At 38.4% G+C, this 19,336-nt stretch overlaps 1 protein-coding gene across 8 annotated transcripts in view; it reads right to left on the bottom strand.

Annotated features, from left to right (window-relative positions):
- Nucleotides 1-942: 942 nt before the first annotated feature.
- The window catches only part of MEF2A (myocyte enhancer factor 2A), a 174,566-nt gene continuing 156,172 nt past the window's right edge, over nt 943-19,336 (bottom strand). For 5 of the 8 annotated variants that reach the window (XM_032621898.1, XM_032621897.1, XM_032621900.1 and 2 more), the window contains 3 exons: nt 10,122-10,248; nt 6,343-6,469; nt 943-5,031 (listed from right to left, as the gene is read on the bottom strand). In XM_032621898.1, coding sequence (XP_032477789.1) covers nt 4,668-5,031; nt 6,343-6,469; nt 10,122-10,248 — 618 coding nt within the window. In that variant the 3' untranslated portion in view covers nt 943-4,667. Of the gene's footprint in view, nt 5,032-6,342; nt 6,470-10,121; nt 10,249-14,195; nt 14,220-19,336 lie in introns of all 8 variants that reach the window. The other 3 variants (XM_032621893.1, XM_032621896.1, XM_032621895.1) reach the window with 3 other exon arrangements.

The raw sequence follows: 19,336 nt of genomic DNA, 5'->3' as shown, positions 1-19,336 counted from the left end.
GAAGACCGCTGCCTCCTCAGTTCTACAGCCAAGTGGTACTTTGACCCCCTTGTGAGAGACTGGACAGGCAGATGGGAGCAGGTAGGAGGAGCCATCCCACTGGCAGAAGACATCACTGAAAAGTTATTTTCTTGGCTGGTGTCAGTCACAGAATCAACTGAAAAACAAGACAGAGCCTAGAGGGAGGCAGCACCCATGGGAGCCAACTAGGAAATCGCAATGAATTGATTTTAAGTAGCTGCCGGTGTGATTATTTTTAGCCACAGGCCTCAACCAGCTTTCAAAACCTGCTAGTAAGAGTCTCACAGTAGCCAGCAAGTAAAGCCAGCACAGAAATTTAGCTTTTGACAGCAAGAATCTGCTCAGCTGGGAGATGGCTTAGAAAGCGAATCAGAGGAAAAGAACTCTTTCTGCTGCAAGTTTAATTTTTCACATCACTTTTGAAAATAAAAATTTTTTTTAGTAAATCTGCCTTCTGCCACCCCAGCTCAGTATTTTGTATGCATGTTGAGTAAAACAAATTATTTCACCACCTAAACTTGAGGGAGAAATAGACTCGGACGATAGTAAGTGCCGCAATGCCCCACCCCCACACTTTAGTAGCATATCCTGCAGGAAGCCGCGATCAGAGACTGAATGGGTTTAATGTATCCACACCAGCATGCACAGAACGGCCAGGCTGGCTGATGCTGGGACTGGATCCCTGGCTGCTTCCTAAAGCGTCCAGGGCCGCCCCAGGAGGAGAGGCCTCGGGAGCCAATACAGGGAGGCTGGCGGGGTGCCGCCAACAGTTTCCCTGACATCTCAAAGCATGTGAAAGGGACCTGCAAGCAGAAAAGGGGAGGGGAGGGGAAGGAGGAGGGAAAGGGAAAGGGAGGGGAGGGAGAGAGGAAGGGGAAGGGAAAAGAGGACGACTGGTGGCAAACATGACAGAGTCTGGAGTACACAGGAAAAGCCAGTCCATCTTTACTGTAGTGAGTGCAGGATACAAAGAGTTTACAACAACCTCTAACATTGTCTTAACCATTTGATAAAAAGTTCACTATAATATTTATTGTATAATGAAGAAAAAAAACACATTCAGGGAAAAATTGAGATTAACTTATTTTTCTTAAAAGGTTCATCTCAAGGATGGCAACAAAGTCCAGCTTGTGCCGCCAAACGGTTTTACATGATCAAACCGTGTACAGCTTCTTGTGTGAACTGTTGACTACAAACATTTACCAAATACATAAATCTCTTTTAAAAAAGCCATTTTAAATATAGCAAAGCAGTGTCTTCTTGCACAGCAAAGTGAAGTTTCTACAGAGAAATAAAAGTTTTACATTTGTAAAATCTTTTTCACATTCTAATCATCTAGCTTCTTATGATCCAATGCCAGGAGTTTTCTGGTTCCTTATTTACTATGTATTTCTTGTGCGCATGATGGTTAATACAGAAAATATGTTAATGCTTTATTAGTTGTCCTTACAGTAAAAGGAAATGGTAAAACATATATTGTTCTTTTAGAACAAACCCCTGATTTAGTCTCTAACACAATGGACATAATTAGGGCTCAAAAGGTTGATTTTTGATTGGGACCATCTGTAAATGTACAGTGGTGACTTTCACTCTCAATGTAGTACCAGGTAGACTGCTGAAGGAAGTACAGCTGCTGGAAACCATACTTTAACCAGTGCAATTTAAGCTTTTTTTGTTTTTGTCTTTTAGTAATAAAATACTTCATCTGCAGGGATAAAATTTCTTATGATGGTGTCATACAAAACACATGAGTCTAAAAGGGTAGAAAAGTAGGTTCTAAAGTGACACAGTTAGTGTCTTCCCCACTCTGAGCTGGTTTCCAACAGGAGACATGTATGTTTATGTGCTCGTACATGGGGTCTGGGTGAGGGCATCTCTGTCAAGTCCATATGCTCTAAGTCACACTGGGTATATGGGAAAAGGGTTAACAGTCAAATACTCAGTTCCTGAAAACAGAATACATTGTTACTTGGTCAGTGTAATTGAAATACAAACTCCGAGCCTTGCGTAATATTATTTTAGAAAACAGTAGTTGTACTGATTATAAACCTGCATAGAAAGAAAGACTATTGAGATACAGTCAGAAAAGCCATCTCATAAGGCACACAAGAAAATAGACAGTAAATGTGAATGTGTTAACTCCTATCCCATGTACAGCAGAAGTTCATGAACATGCATAAATAACAACCAAAGAAGCACTGAACACTTCCAAAGCTATAAATGGTTTACAAAGTGGTAAGGATTATCCTGGAAATTCAGTGTTGGGAAACTGTCTTCTTTCAATTAGGTGTGACCTCATGAAGAAATGTGCCTGTAAGTAGTTCAGTAAAATAAGTATATTTTAAAGAAAAACCAGTCCTTTCTGAATAAGAGCCAAATGTCTAAACTGACAAGAGGACAAAGCATATTGCCCTCCCTTTTTTGGCCTCTATCAAAATTTACTACCGAAAATGTCATTAAAAGCAGAATTCCATTTTGCAGCTGGGAATGCCACACGTTTATCCTGTACCTACTACCTATGTGTCAGCCAGGAAGTCTGGCTGATGATTTGTCACAAAGAGCATAGGAGGAAAACATCACAAGGAATGCAATTTAGGGGGAAAAACCAAAACATAAGTAAAAATTGTAGGTAGCTGCTTAATATTAAGTTTAAAATAGAAAATAGCAGTAATTTTAAACCCTTATTTTGAGTTTCTCAGGAAAGGGAGTATTTAAAAATCGATGATGAAAGACATACAGGACTTTGAATTTTGTTCATGGCACAAGCCCAGGGACCTGCCAAGCTTGCTGTTACCACTTAGCTGTCTTCCTGTGAGAGTAAGGCCTTGGTCAGCATCTCAGCTGAGGGCATCAGGATGGCAAGAATTGTGCCAAGAATCGGCACCATGAGAGGACTGCTCCCCACACTGCAGTGTCATTCGATGCACAGAGTGTCCGGCATGGTAGTATTCTGTAACCAGCTGCATCATGCTATTTTAGAGGGTCAAGGAAAAAAGACCCCTTTCCCCATGAATATTTTTTCCTAATCATTTACCACTTATAAAACCTTTGTGCTCATCAACTATTTTGCCATTTTCTCTAATATTAATTAAATTAGGTCAGCTTTTCTACTATATTTTTTCCTCACAAAAGGCAAGTTTTAAATAATGCCTTATAAAATCTGTCACAACACATTTTACATTTATGCAGGATGAACTTAACACCAATTTTTTTTGCCACTTTGCTATTTATATACACATATAAAATATATAATGATGCTCAACCCATACAGCACAAAGATTACAATGTAACATCACACATTCACCACCAGTGAGGGGAGAAACCCCTTTATACAATCCTCTGAAAAGACTGGGCCAATAATTAAAATCCAAAGTACAGTATATTTAACAAAATAGTAAATATTAAACAGTGAATACTCTACTTAATAAGGATCTCGCCTTTTCCCCCTAAATTGGCGGCAATCCACAAAAATATACTTTTTAATCTGGTGACCATACAATACATAGGTACTTACATCAAAGGTGATAATATATTTAAGATTCTATATACACAAAGAGTTTGGCTCAACTTTTAATTTACATATAGAGTAATAAGTGTTCATGGCTTTTTTTTTCCAAGGTTCTGCTTGCAAGATATTTTTGTTTGTTTTTTTTCCCCCTCTTAAAATAAAACTAGAAAGTTAAAACAAGATAAAGCTATTCTCTAAAAAAAAAAGTTACAACATACAGCTTTGGCTTATATAAATAATTCATAGCAGAATGTGTTCAAAAGTAGTGAATATAATTTTATATATAGTCATCAATTCATAAGGGTGTTTTCTTTCATATAAAATATACATGAGCTAAAATCAGTTTCTTTAATTTTTATGATATGAATGTAAAAAGAAACTTCTGACATATTCCAATTATAACTTAATATATTAATTTACTGTTAATGCTCTATATTTCTAGGCTAATATTTTCTGAATATTTCATGCGTGTTTTCTATTCTCTCTCTTTTTTATTAGCTAAAGATCACTTCTTTGACCCAATACGTTTTTGCACGTGCAAAACAGTTATGTGTGGGGCTTTTTTGTTTTGTTTTTTGTTTTTAATATCAACAGCCCTTTCCCATGCACCTCTTTGCAACAGAGACCCATGCCAGGTGGGTAATTAATATAAATGTCATTTTATGTACAGTATTGCTTTCTTGGTTCCTGCTTTTCTACTGCTCTGTTCTACAAAGCATTTTTCTTAAGTAACTACAGTCACCGCACAGTTAAATAAAACAAGTAGGGGCCCTCTAGGTTTCTGCAAGCTAGTGTGGGAGAATTATATATATGGGTACACGTTTCTCTGCAAAAACTGGTTATCTTATGAAACAAGTAGTCCAATGAAGTGCCAGACTAGACTCTGCCTACAGGGTGCTCTGTTTGCCATGGGATGCACACCTGCAGATCTACAAGAGTTTGCAGGTAAGTGCCTGATTCCGTGTATGCAACACACACCCACACATAAACACACACACCCACATACATATATATGTAAAGGGATATATATGTATGTATGTACATATAAATATATTTAACTCATGTCCTTATTTACCAACTTAGATATGTAGAGCAGTTCACTGCAGTAACAGAAAGTACAAACACCAGCCTGGAAGCCTTAGGTCACCCACGCGTCCATCCTCATTCGCTTTACGGAAGGGCTCTCTCTGTCCTCAGTGTTTGGGGGTCGGCCAAGCACAATTGGAGAATGGAAGTCGCTCCGTGGGTCCTCCCGGTCACTGCCATCATAGGAGCTGCTCGAGCTGCTCAGACTGTCTACAGGGGAGCGGCCCATTTCCTGCCGCGGCTGTGGCTGCGGCTGCGGCTGGGGGGGTTGTGACTGCGGCGGTGGCTGCGGCTGCTGCTGGAAGCCTGATGGGGTCATTCGATCCCGGGGAGGTGAAATTGGTTCTGACTTAATGTTGATGTTTTGGTTGGTATTAATGGATAAATTCGAACCCTGAGATAACTGCCCTCCAGCACTGAAGGAAAAAAAAAAGATATGGTAGATGGTTTGTGAGTGCATCTGCATAAATGGAATATTACAGACACCACCCGACTGAAAAGAGTCCAGGGTCTGGAATACTGTCAGAATTCCCCAAGACCAGTTTTGGTGTTTCCTGCAGTGCTTGGCACAGAAAAAAATTATATATCCCTGGTAGACAAAAAACAAGTACAGTTGAGATTTTTAGTGACTGGTCCTGTTACCCAGTCTTGGTACTTCTGTAGCTGAAGGATCCAAAACAGTGTCAGTGACTAATGCTGTACATGGACCAAAATGGCAGAGGAACAATATGGCAACTTGAATTCTGCTTCCTCTCTTCCTTTCTGCTGCTTCTGTGACAGGCACAACATGTCACCTATTCTCACAGCAGCTCTCAGAAGTCAGTCATGTCACCCTATTTTCCAGATGAGGAAAGTGTCTCAGAAAGGCTAAGTCACTTGCTCAGAGTAGGACACAGTAGAGTGTATACAGGCTTTCCCCCCAGTCTGAGCACCAAGCCTTTTCCACTTGCCTTTGCATGGCTATTTTTAGTGTGTTCAGTTAGGATGCTCTGCAAAGGCCCGAGGGCCAAACACCTGTGTAGGCAAAGAAATTTCCCTCAGATACTCTGTGCCTTTCACCATGACATAATTCCCAAGACGACTGATAACAGTATGCATTGTGGAGCTATTTCAGGATGCAGGGAAGCTCTCTGGGGATTTTCAGGGCAGGAGGCTAGTAGGCTGGGTGTCCCGAGTGTCCTGAGCAGGGGTGAGGCAGCCAACCCTCGTGGAGGCCACGTGGGCCTGCTATGCTGTCCCCTCATCTAGGATGTTCTCCTCTAGCTGCTCTGTGGGCTGACTATTCTGGTTCTACTGAAGCACCATTCCTTCTGCTGGTGATGCCTGGTCCTACCTGGGCACCACTGTAAACCCTTTTCACTTATATCCCCACACACTGTCCATAAGGAACATTCTCTTTTGTGAACCCTTCTTGGTGAGGTATACAGTGTATGCAGTGGGCTGGGATCAACCACATGAATCCCATGTAGCTTGATTCATACATAAGATACCCAAGCCCTACCACTCCACCCCTACGATACCACTCCACCCCTACGATCCGGGGAGAAAGCAAAGGGCACAGCTCATTTTCTTATTCTCTTTGTCTGTTGATGTTAACCAAGGCAAAAAAAGAGAAGGGTGGTAGGTAGGCCGGAATACCTTCAGGCTGCCTTTCTTCAAAGGCAGTGGAATGAGACAGGGGTTGGGAAATAGGGGTACAGATTTGGGGAAAATTTCTAGTTACTCACACGAGAGAGCTGAGGGCTGCTTGTCCTAAATGGTGCTGCTGCCAGGCTGACACCTGTCCCAGAGACAGCATTCCTGGGGAGTTGAAGCCCTGCAGGGCCGACAGGTCTGCACTAGTCAGTGAGTAATCTAAAAAAGAAGGAAATGTTGCTTGTGTGTGTAATAAAAGGACCATGCAAAATCTGTTTTTCAATTAGTTGCTTCAAAAGTTTTATGTTGAGAGAAGCCAGGTACTTCATAACATCAAATAACGCACTTATGGGTCTAAAACCCACAAAAACTTTTTCTTTGGGGAGGTTTATAGGACCTAGCTGTATTCAGTTGTCTGGGATTATTTCAATAAAAAAGGTTTAAATTTTGTACTGAATAATTTATAGTTTATTATTTTACAAGAAGTTGAGATACTTCTTCCGGACTTGTAAATAGAAATAATAAAAATGCCATCACTAAAGGATGTTCCTATACAATTGTTATTTTAAATAAATATGCCCACTGCTACCCTCCTGAACAAAGAGAAACACTCCAGCTCACCCTGACTCCATCTAAATCAGCACATCTCATATTCTTGAAGTACAGGGGGAGCAGGAAAGACTCAGGACCCCTTCTCATGGGGTGCCAAGCTTAGTGACGTAGACAGTATTTACATTATCACGCAATTAAATGACTGCGTTTGTTTGAAGTACAGGAATTGTCAAAGATCCCTGACTGCATGCAAAATGAAAGTTCATCAAAAAACTGTTACAAGACATAATATACATGAATGCTTCAGTCATAATCGTTGTGACCAAGTCGTGGGATGTTAGTTATCATTCACACGTACAGTTATTTCAGTTCATCATTAACACTTGTCTTTTCCAGTTCTAAAGAGAGGAGGCAAAAACTCTTCTAACTTCTTTTTCATGTCTCAAGAGAGGTGTTTAAAGAAATTGGTCTTCCTAGTGAATTAGCATTTTAAAAAAAGAAACTGAGTTGAAACAGCATAGCTCTGCTTAGGATATTTTCTCATTTAGTGTTCTCTAAGATTGCCTTGTCCCTCCCCACAGAAGCTGGGGTGGGGGTCCATCACACTGTGCCTTCCACAGTGCCTCCAAGTCCTTCCAACTACTTACTTGACATGTCTACTTGGATGTCTCTCCAGACACACCTCAAATCTGACATGACCCCAACTGGACTCATCATTTCCTCCAAACCTGCTTCTCTTTAGTAAATGGAACCAACTTTCACATGACTGTTCGTGCCAGAAATCTGTGGGTGTTATCCTTGGTACTTACTTCCACCACCAACCATCATGTCTGGTTGACTAGCTACTGTCCCTCAAGTCTGCCCAAGTTTCACCGTCTCTACTGCCACCACCCTAGTTCACGCCATCAGTATCCATTACTTGGACCATCACAGTAGCCTCTTGTGTGGTGTCCTTGAATTCACTTTTGCCCCATGCACACTGTAGCCAGGTGATCTCAAAAAAAAATATGGTCATGATACCTCTCTGCTTAAAACCTTTCTATTGCTTCCCAATGCTTCTCATGTCCAAAGTCCTCAACAAGGCCTATGCATCCCTACTTACCTCTGTAGTTTCAACTCTACAGCCGTCCCATCCCTCCAGCCACGCTCCTGCTACCTCCTAGCCTTTGTACACAGTACTCCCTCTTCCCGGAACACTCTCCCTACTCTGCCTGGCTGAGTCACGCGTGCTCCTTCAGGTTGAAGCTTCAGTGAAGCCCTTAACACGACAGTAATAAATTATTCCTAGAGCTGTTTGTCCTGTGTCTTTTCCTCTGATAGACCCTACATTCCACTGTTAACCACGCACTCTTGTATTTCCAGTGCCTGGCACAGTGCTTGTTACACAGTACGTGTTCAATAAATATGTGCTGAATGGATCCATGAATAAGTGGAGAAGCTGGGAGTGTTATGGATGGGCATGAGGAAGCGTCTATATGATTCCTGCACACAGAACTATTGTACTCTTTGAAATGTTGCTCATTCATCCCTGTACTGACTGGCACGTGTCTGACACATGCCACACATACAACGCAGCTGATATACTAACAAAAGACAAAACATGGACGCATGTTTTAAAAAGGCAAATAGATAAATACGTTAAAGATAATGTGGTAACATTAAACAGAATAGGTGCTCTGAGAGAGAGCAAAGACTATGTAGTTAAAGAAGGAGTGAGATTGATGCTAAGTGATGGACAGTTTCGACAGAACCTGACTCCATTTTTTATGTTTTGGTAATTCCTTCTGGACTTAAAAGATTCTTTAAATCCCATGGCATTTCTAAAAACAAATACAGGGGGATATCTAAGTTGAATATTGGAAAAACCTGTCATGAAATGCTCAGTAAACTGTAATCTAATGTTGACACCCTGCTCAAGCCCCATCTCCTCAGCCAACACTCCTCTGAACATTCTAGCTCACAGATTTCCTTCTTTCCTCACCTTCTCGAGATCAGAGCATGAGCTGGTAACCTCAACAACTCAGGACTTCCCTGCCATAGTTACCAACTTAGGTATGTCCCGTCTCCTTTTCCAGAATAAACTTGGGAGAAAATGTATGTCCCTAGAATAGTGTTGCTCATATAGCTGGTGATCAGGACAATGAAACAGAATTTATATGAATGCATAATCCCTGGCTTTACTCTAGATTTAGCTGATGGATTTGGACATTTTTTTCATACTGATTGTTGGAAAAGGTAGTAGACATTTTCTAAGAGGCTTTCTTTTTCAACAAAACCTTTTAAAGTTATTTCTGTTTTAAAAGAACTACTTGGAATTAAAGCAGCAATCAAATGTATTGATGGCTCTGCACCCCTCTGGGAGCTCCAGAGAGCAGGGTGAAAGCACCGTGCTACAGCATTTATCCTGAAGTCTAAAATTAGATGATTTTTATTAGTCTCCTTATTAGAATCACAAAAGAATAAATTCTCTGCACTGTAGTCTCTGAAAAACTGGCAAGGTATTTTTAACTATTTCCCTCTTTTCCTTCTTTTGAAGCATCAGGTGTTTGGCTCAGCTGGTGAGAAAGTGAAGCCCCATGTGTCCTCTGCCGCTCCCTATGATGGCACATCTAGAGAAACCTGTGCACGTCGGGTTCTCCACACAGCCTGCGTGGCTGAAAGCACCCCTTCAGTCACTGCAGCATTCTTAAATTTACCTGATATACCCTCCAAATAGGGTATTTGGGAGTGAAATGTCTAAATAAGCATGAATGAGTGAAAAGCTCCCCTCAGAGGTGACGAGTGACAGACTCTGAGGAGAAACAAGAAAGCTCCTGGTCTTGCCCCTCAGGCACAAACAGCAGAAACCAAAAGGGGTGTCACACGGAGGAAAACATGACCTGCTGGCACAGCCACCCAGCTCCACCTCCCCGAGCCCTGAGGTCCAAAGGGACTCAGTCTTTCCCAAGGTAGGTTGACACAGCATACAGAAAAACACCTCATTTTAAAAGCCTGGAATAGTGAGATGCTGTTTAACAAGAACTATATAGAAAATGCCGAGCCTTTTGCTCCGCTTGCTGCATACCATAATTTTGATAACAGCTAGTTGTTTCTTCGTCAGGGGTAAGTAAAAGTTCATGCTGGGAAATCTTTCTACGATCAATGTGTATTTTCTAATTTTTTTCAAGACTAGCATGTGTTTCTTTAACATATCCAAATGTGAATCTAAGAAACTGCAAATAACTTATTTCAATAAATATACTATTTAAAAATTATAAAAGCACATGTTGAGCACAAAACAAAGAAATAAAACCCACAAAAGGCAACAGAGTAGGCTTACCAGTGTTGTAGGCGGTCGGCATTGCTGAGTACACCAGGCCCTGTGGAGGCAGGCTAGGGGTTGTCACAGATACCACGGGGGTAGCTAGGGGCTGAGTGGCTTGAGAACTGCTTATCCTCTGGGTATTCTGTGAGAGAGAAGAAAAAAGTAAAAGTGTTATTCTGTGAGTATTTATATTCAAACTTAATATTTTAAAAATAACATTCAATTTAAAAGTGACATTTTTCACAGTTTTATGATGTGAATGTCATTATTCCCTGAAGCAGTGATCATGTGAAAACCTTAAAAATACTAATAAGAATAACTAAATATTTCCTTTTAAAGGACGTATTTTACATTAATTATTCAGTTTCCCCTAGAGTCTTTTTCATAGAGTTTACTGATGTCAGAGATATACCCTTAAAATAGAAAACTGCATTAGGACTGATAACACTTATGTGTTAGCATAAATGACGACTTGATGCCACTATAAAGATAGCCAAACTACCCTAAATAAAATATGTGTAGATTTTAAATACCAGAGGATAGCAAGGTCATTTGTATATATAGAGATTATAAGTCCATGAGCATATAGGGATCAAAACTACTTTTTGCAGCACTTACTAATTTAACAAGGTTTTAAGCCATGGCTTACTAAAGTGCAGCTTGTATTCATATTTCCTTCCCTGTGATCCTGCAGTTGACACACATACACACACACACACACACACACACACACACACACATATATATATGTACATGTATATGTATGTATATATTTAGATATAGATTTTTTAGGACTTTTAAAAGAGCAGTTTTAGGTTCACAGCAAAATTGAAGGAAAGGTACAGAGATTTACCATATACTCCCTGCCCCCATACATGCAGAGCCTCTCCCATCATCCACATCATCCAACATTGACTGTTTTTTTTTTTTTTTTTTTTTTTTTTTTTTTTTTTAAATATTTATTTATTTATTTGGTTGCCTGGGGTCTTAGGTGTGGCAGGCGAGCTCCTTAGTTGTGGCATGCGAACTCAAGTTGCAGTATGCATGTGGGATCTAGTTCCCTGACCAGGGATCAAACCTGGGCCCCCTGCATTAGGAGCACAGAGTCTTATCCACTGCACCACCAGGGAAGTCCCTATTGACTGTTTTTTAACGGCAGATTCACACACAGTCTCCTGACTCTTATGAGAGGAGAAGCTTTGGGTAGAGAGCTCTTGAATAAAGTACTTTTGACAGGGCTGCATGAAAAATGGTAAATGCTTGCCAACTGACAGCATCTACATAGTATCCTATCTACAATGGGAATGAAAAAAGAAATCAACTATTGAATAATCAAGTCAGTTTAAGATAGTCACCATTCTCTATGTGTAGGGGTATGACAGGGCAGTTTCTCATGACACTGCCTTAAGCGAACACTTTCTAAAACTGAGGATCAGAGGAACAGGACAGACTCCAAGTTCCACATGGTTAGAACACAAGAAGGCTAAAGCATAACTCCAGGGTTATTTTTTTCTAACTGAAGAAATTACAGCCTGATAACTGACATTTGGGGTACTAAGCCATATGAATAAAAGTATAATTCAGTGCCCTTAAGGTTATAGAGAGTCAGGATGTGATTCAGTTTTCTCTATCACCATCTCAAAGGGTAATCAGATAAAGGCCTTTGGTTAGATCTAGATATTTGAACTTTTGATCATTTGATAAGGATCCAGATCTCATTTTATTTCTTTTTAGTTTGTATTTTCTATCCAATCTTAAATTAGAGGATGTCGGAAAGACCATTCAGGTATACTGCCCTGGATCTTGTCCCAGATTCACTAATTCCTAAGCACTGGGAAAATCATTTAACCTCTCCAAACCTCTTCAGTTGTAAAGTGGGGAAGATAGCGATCATTGTGCTGCCTGCCTTGTAGTACTACTGTGAGAATCTAGTAAGGTAACAGATGGGAAATGCTTTGAGACAACTGAAGTACTACAGGAAGGTAAGATAGTACCCTTAAATTATTACTCTAAGAAACCCTCTGGCCCAAGATTTCTACATAACTTGTATAAAAAAAAAGGTAAATATATTTATTCCTTCTGATCCATAGCTATTCCCCTGGAGCTGTCATAAAGTAGAGTTGTTCTAGAATTGCAAGGCTTCTAAAAGAATCTCTGTAGCCTGGTTCTAAAGGAGTCTTTAGTGTAGGCTCCGGGCACTTGTCTTTATTTCACTTGGGGTCAGAGCCATTCATGATTATATTTTAGAGCTCAAGCCAATTTATACAACTTTCCGAATTCTAATAGATTGTGTTTCTGATTATATTTTGGTCTGACACATAAAGCTCTGCATTTTAAATTGATTAAGTTTTAGAGTCTGAATTAGCTTAAGTTTTAGAAATGCGAATGACTATACAATTTTTGGTTATATATTTGTTTCTTAATTACAAGTATTTATTTTTATGATTGCTAGATTTTATAGTCTTCAAATACTTAGAAATTTACCTTTGAGATTCTGTAATTGAGGGTATACTTTAAGGAATGGGGAAAGGAATACATTTTTGTCTCAGCATCAAGTTAAAAATTTTAATGAATTTTTGAGACAGATCTACTTTGGATTTAATTTGTTCTCACAGATTTGGTCACTGAAACTTTAAGAGTCAAATACTAGGTGAAAAATACAGTACAACATGGTTTGGTCTAGCTTTATTCATGCCATAGCTTCACCTCCATGGAAATCTACTGATGTGACCTCAAGATGGGGGGGTGGGTGGGATGGGGTGTGTGTGTGTTTGTAAAACAGTAACACTCCAATATATCGGTTCTACCCATTAAAGCTCAATGGCACTGATTTCCACAACCACTAGAGGGCAACATATTGCTAGATAATCCATAAGTTCACAAGGAAGCACTTATGATAACTTCTTAAGGGTATAAATAGTGAGGTTTAATCTAAGATGAATTATTTTATCTTGAACTATAAACATCCATTTGCTAATCATTACTGTATCATTAAGTACAGTATTTCCCCAAAAGATAGTTAAAATCTGCACATGATATAATCCAACACCACAACAAAAGCTGGCTAGTATATTTTAGTTAACCAATATGAAACCACATCCAAAACTGTGAGAGTAAACACAAAGTTAAAGAACAATCTCTCGTTTTGAGGACAGAGCACAGACAACCTTATCTGAAAAGAAAGCAACTGTGCAAAACATACCAGCATGCATATATATATATATAATAATAAAATGTAAACAAAATGAACAGATGCCTTTCCCCCATGCTTTCATGCAATCTAAACCTCTGTCCATGCTAAAAACTAAACATTTTCAAGTTTTTATTCCCCTTAAGGTCACCTAATTAGCAGCTGACTGTGAAATCAGAAGATCAGTTCTGTGAGGTTTGAGTTTTAGCTCCCAAAGAAATATATTAACTGAAAGTTATTTTTAGTCAAATTTAATTTCTAGAAAAAAAGCCAATAGAAATCATTTGTTTTGGAAAAAAGGTAATAGCTACTTTTAAGAACAGAATATCTTCTGATAGAAAAAAAATAAGTTTGTGTATGTTAAATTAAAGACATTCATTTTAATAAACAGGGAACCCCCTTGTGGTTCAGATCGTCTCATGCAGGATGAAATAATTCTAACTCTGAAAAAAGGTGACCTCACCAAAAATGATGTAATCTTTTTGAAAGAAAGAGAAACACAAGACAGTGTGTTACAATCTGAGGAACTGTGAGGGTGAAGTCATTTTCTAAAAATACATTAATAATTTGGGGAACTATAAAAGGTATTCTGTATCTTTCCTTAAAAAAGTTCTTTAATGTGTCTTCTCATCATGGACAGCTATTGTTTATAAAAGCTCTATCCCAAAGTTCCCTAAAAAGTTATAACAAATAAAATGGGTCAAGATATACAATTATAAGTAGGAAAACCAGACTCTGCAGTACCCGTAGGTTGGTTTAGTTATTCAAAATGTTTGGACAGTATTTAATAGCAAGAAAAAAAATCTGTGTAACAAAGGGGATATTAGATAAAAACACTGAAGAGAATTAGTACTTTCTACATCTTTTTCAACTCCCTTCAATCAGAAACCCACACTCACCAACTCCAATTCCTCTTCCTCCGACTGCACTCAGCACATAAGAGGGATAAGAGAGTTACTAAGACTGTTGGTACTCGAATATTAAATATTTCTTTAGAAAAACATGTTATCTGAACACTAGCAGTTGTTTGGAAGTCTAAAGAGATGATTATATATGCAGTAAGTACAAACATAAATTATTTATTGTTTCTGTACCTGTAGTTGACTTCAAAAGACTAGAAAGATTCTTTTAAATCCTCTAGGGCCAGGATTTAGACATTCCTACCCCAACTTGGTCTGCTCTTATGCTGGCCTCGCCTACACATGGCCATGCTACTGTGACAATATATAAAAGTATTTCCTAATCATGAAACTAGTTTCTATTTGGAATCTGGAGAATATTAAATCTATACTTACATCAAAATCATCCCATCCCTACCCTACCTGGTCACACATGTCCATTTATCTTATACTAGATTCTGTGCTCCTTGGTGGGCAGAAATTATCTTATTTTCTTATTTCCCACAGTAACTAAGCACACTGTTATGAAACAACAAGAACTCAAACATTTAGTAAGTATAGTTTTAAATAATACAAATTTATATGTTTATCATTTGCAAATACAGTTTTCAAATGAATATAATAATTTCAATGGAGAAAAACCACATATATGAAGAAAATGAGACTGGAGGAGAAATGAACTGATAAATCACATACAGAAAAGATGAATGAAACATACTGCTCCTTTTTCCCCTACACATCTAGAAAGTATTAATATGCTAGAAACAATCTACTATCTAGGTTTTTTATTATTTTACTTGAGTAAGTCAAGCTTCTATGTCAATCTGCGAAAGGTGTCTTTATAAGCATCACTGATACATGAAGCCCCAATCTGAAAGCAGACAATGGTGTAAAATAGGAAGAAGCCTCATTATTTACTGTGAAAAACAACCACCTGGCCTATAAACTTCTATTTCAAATGTGCGCAAAATGCTCTTCAACTGTTTTGTTATAGATGTCTTCTCACATCTCCAACTGTAAGACACATCAAAATAATATGGGTGTGTGTACAGTTTTCACTATTACTTACAGGGATAAGGGTGTAAATAGTTTCTGTGGCAAATTTTAAGAATTCCACAGAGATGCTTTTTAAGATCTCTTAAAAAAAAGATCAAGATAACTGATAAGTTGCTAAATGTCAAACTTGTAGTTTGTCCTTAAATTTTGCAGTTTATTAGTAATTCTTACAAACATATTTCTACACCTTAAATGAAACTTCCTATAGTTTTTATTTCTGAAGGATAGTGGCAGGTATTCCACATCCAGTTCATGAAAGGTGAGCCAAATGACTATCCTAAATGTCATTTTTTCTCAACTCCTTTTCTTGGGGATATACTTCTCTGTTATATATAGGTATGTATTTTTTTAAACATCTTTATTGGAGTATAATTGCTTTACAATGTTGTGTTAGTTTCTGCTGTATAACAAAGTGAGTCAGCTATATGTATATATATATCACCCCCATATCCCCTCCCTCTTGCATTTCCCTCCCTCCCACCTTCCCCATCCCACCCCTCTAGGTGGTCACAAAACACTGAGCTGATCTCTCTGCGTGCGATGAAGCTGCTTCCCACTAACTATTTTACAGCTGGTAGTGTATATATGTCAGTGCTAATCTCTAACTTCGTCCCAGCTTACACTTACCCCTCCCGGTGTCCTCAAGTCCATTCTCTACATCTGTGTATTTATTCCTGTCCTGCCCCTAGGTTCGTCAGAACCAAGTTTTTTTTTTTTTAGATTCCATATGTGTTAGCATACGGTATTTGTTTTTCTCTTTCTGACTTACTTCAATCTGTATGACAGACTCTAGGTCCATCCACCTCACGACAAATAACTCAATTTCGTTTCTTTTTATGGCTAATATTCGATTGTATATATGTGCCACATCTTCTATATCCATTCATCTGTCGATGGACACTTAGGTTGCTTCCATGTCCTGGCTATTATAAATAGTGCTGCAATGAACATTGGGATGCATGTGTCTTTTTGAATTATGCTCTTCTCAGGGTATATGCCCAGTAGTGGGATTGCTGGGTCATATGGTAGTTCTATTTTTCTTTTTTTAAGGAACCTCCATACTGTTCTCCATAGTGGCTGTATCAATTACATTCCCACCAACAGCACAAGAGGGTTCCCTTTTCTCCACACCCTCTCCAGCATTTGTTGTTTGTAGATTTTTTGATGATGGCCATTCTGACTGGTGTGAGGTGATACCTCATTGTGGTTTTGAATTGCATTTCTCTGATGATGAGTGATGCTGAGCATCCTTTCATGTGTTTGTTGACAATCTGTATATCTTCTTTGGATGTCTATTTTAGGTCTTCTGCCCATTTTTGGATTGGGTTTTTTTTTGATATTGAGCTGCATGAGTTGCTTGTACATTTTGGAGATTAATCCTGTGTTGCTTCATATGCAAATATTGCTCCCATTCTGAGGGTGGTACATTTTGGAGATTAATCCTGTGTTGCTTCATATGCAAATATTGCTCCCATTCTGAGGGTGGTCTTTTCATCTTGTTTATGGTTTCCTTTGCTGTGCAAAAGCTTTTAAGTTTCATTAGGTCCCATTTGTTTGTTTTTATTTCCATTTCTCTAGGAGGTGGGTCAAAAAGGATCTTGCTGTGATTTATGTCACAGAGTTTTCTGCCTTTGTTTTCCTCTAAGAGTTTTATAGTGTCTATCCTTACATTTAGGTCTTTAATCTATTTTGAGTTTATTTTTGTATACCGTGTTAGGGAGTGTTCTAATTTCACTCTTTTACATGTAGCTGTCCAGTTTTCCCAGCACCACTTACTGAAGAGGCTGTCTTTTCTCCATTGTATATTCTTGCCTCCTTTATCAAAATAAGGTGACCATATGTGTGTGGGTTTAATCTCTGGGCTTTCTATGCTGTTCCATTGATCTGTATTTCTATTTTTGTGCCAGTACCATCTGTCCTGATTACTGTAGGTTTGTAGTATAGTCTGTAGTCCGGGAGCCTGATTCCTCCAGCTCCGTTTTTCTTTCTCAAGATTGCTTTGGCTATTCAGGGTCTTTTGTGTTTCCATACAAATTGTGAAATTTTTTGTTCTAGTTCTGTGAAAAATGCCATTGGTAGTTTAATAGGGATTGCACTGAATGTGTAGATTGCTTTGGGTACTATAGTCATTTTCACAATGTTGATTCTTCCAATCCAAGAACATGGTATATCTCTCCATCTGTTTGTATCGTCTTTAATTTTTCATCAGTGTCTTATAGTTTTCCGCATACAAGTCTTTTGTCTCCTTAGGTAGGTTTATTCCTAGGTGATTTATTCTTTTTGTTGAAGTGGTAAATGGGAGTGTTTCCTTAATTTCTCTTTCAGATTTTTCATCATGAGTGTATAGGAATGCAAGAGATTTCTGTGCATTAATTTTGTATCCCGCTACTTTACCAAATTCATTGATTAGCTCTAGTAGTTTTCTGGTAACATGTTAGGATTCTCTATGTATAGTATCACGTCATCTGCAAACACTGACAGTTTTACTTCTTCTTTTCTGATTTGGATTCCTTTTATTTCTTTTTCTCCTCAGACTGCTGTGGCTAAAACTTCCAAAACTATGTTGAATAACAGTGCTGAGAGGGCTCAACCTTGTCTTGTTCCTGGTCTTAGAGGAAATGGTTTCAGTTTTTCAACATTGAGAATGATGTTGGCTGTGGGTTTGTCATATACGGCCTTTATTATGTTGAGGTAGGTTCCCTCTATGCCTACTTTCTAGAGAGTTTTTATCATAAATGGGTGTTGAATTTTGTCAAAAGCTTTTTCTGCATCTACTGAAATGATCATATGGTTTTTAGCCTTCAATTTGTTAACAGGGTGTATCACATTGATTGATTTACATATATTGAAGAATCCCTGCATTCCTGAGATAGACCCAACTTGATCATGGTGTATGATCCTTTTAATGTGCTGTTGGGTTCTGTTTGCTAGTGTTTTGTTGAGGAGTTTTGCATCTATGTTCATCAGTGATATTGGCCTGTAGTTTTCTTTTATTGTGATATCTTTGTCTGCTTTTAGTATCAGGGTGATAGTGGCCTCGTAGAATGAGTTTGGGGGTGTTCCTCCCTCTGCTATATTTTCCAAGAGTTTGAGAAGGATAGGTGTTTGCTCTTCTCTGAATGTTTGATAGAATTCACCTGTGAACCCATCTGGTCCTGTGCTTTGGTTTGTTGGCAGACTTTTAATCACAGTTTCAATTTCAGTGCTTGTGATTGGTCTGTTTATATTTTCTATTTCTTCCTGGTTCAGCCTCGGAAGGTTGTGCTTTTGTAAGAATTTGTGCATTTCTTCAGGTTGTCCATTTTATTGGCATATAGTTGCTTGTAGTAATCTCTCATGATCCCTTGTATTTCTACAGTGTCAGTTGTTACTTCTTTTTCATTTCTAATTCTGTTGATTTAAGTCTTCTCCCTTTTTGTCTTGATAGGTCTGGCTAATGGTTTATCAATATTGTTTATCTTCTCAAATAACCAGCTTTTAGTTTTGTTGATCTTCAGCATTGTTTCCTTCATTTCTTTTTCATTTATTTCTGATCTGATCTTTATGATTTCTTTCCTTCTGCTAACTTTGGGGTTTTTTGTTCTTCTTTCTCTAATTGCTTTAGGTGTAAGGTTAGGTTGTTTGAGATTTTTCTTGTTTCTTGAGGTAGGATTGTATTGCTATAAACTTCCCTCTTAGAACTGCTTTTGCTTTTGCTGCATCCCATAGGTTTTGGGTTGTGTTTTCATCATCATTTGTTTCTAGGTACTTTTTGATTTCTCTGTTTTCTTCAGTGATCTCTTGGTTATTTAGTAGAGTACTGTTTAGCCTCCATGTGTTTGTATTTTTTAGTTTTTTTCCCATAATTGATATCTAGTCTCATAGCATTGTGGTCAGTAAAGATACTTGTTATGATTTCAATTTTCTTAAATTTACCAAGGCTTGATTTGTGTCCCAAGATATGATCTAGCCTGGAGAATGTTCCATGAGCACTTGAGAAGACAGTGTATTCTGTTGTTTTTGGATGGAATGTCCTATAAATATCACTTAAGGCTATCTTCTCTAATGTGTCATTTAAAGCTTGTGTTTCCTTATTTATTTTCTGT

The sequence above is a fragment of the Phocoena sinus genome, chromosome 2 (assembly GCF_008692025.1).
Source record: "Phocoena sinus isolate mPhoSin1 chromosome 2, mPhoSin1.pri, whole genome shotgun sequence".
NCBI classification, from domain to species: domain Eukaryota; kingdom Metazoa; phylum Chordata; class Mammalia; order Artiodactyla; family Phocoenidae; genus Phocoena; species Phocoena sinus.
Note: the sequence above shows the minus strand (reverse complement) of the source record. Positions and strands in the feature narration are given on the sequence as shown.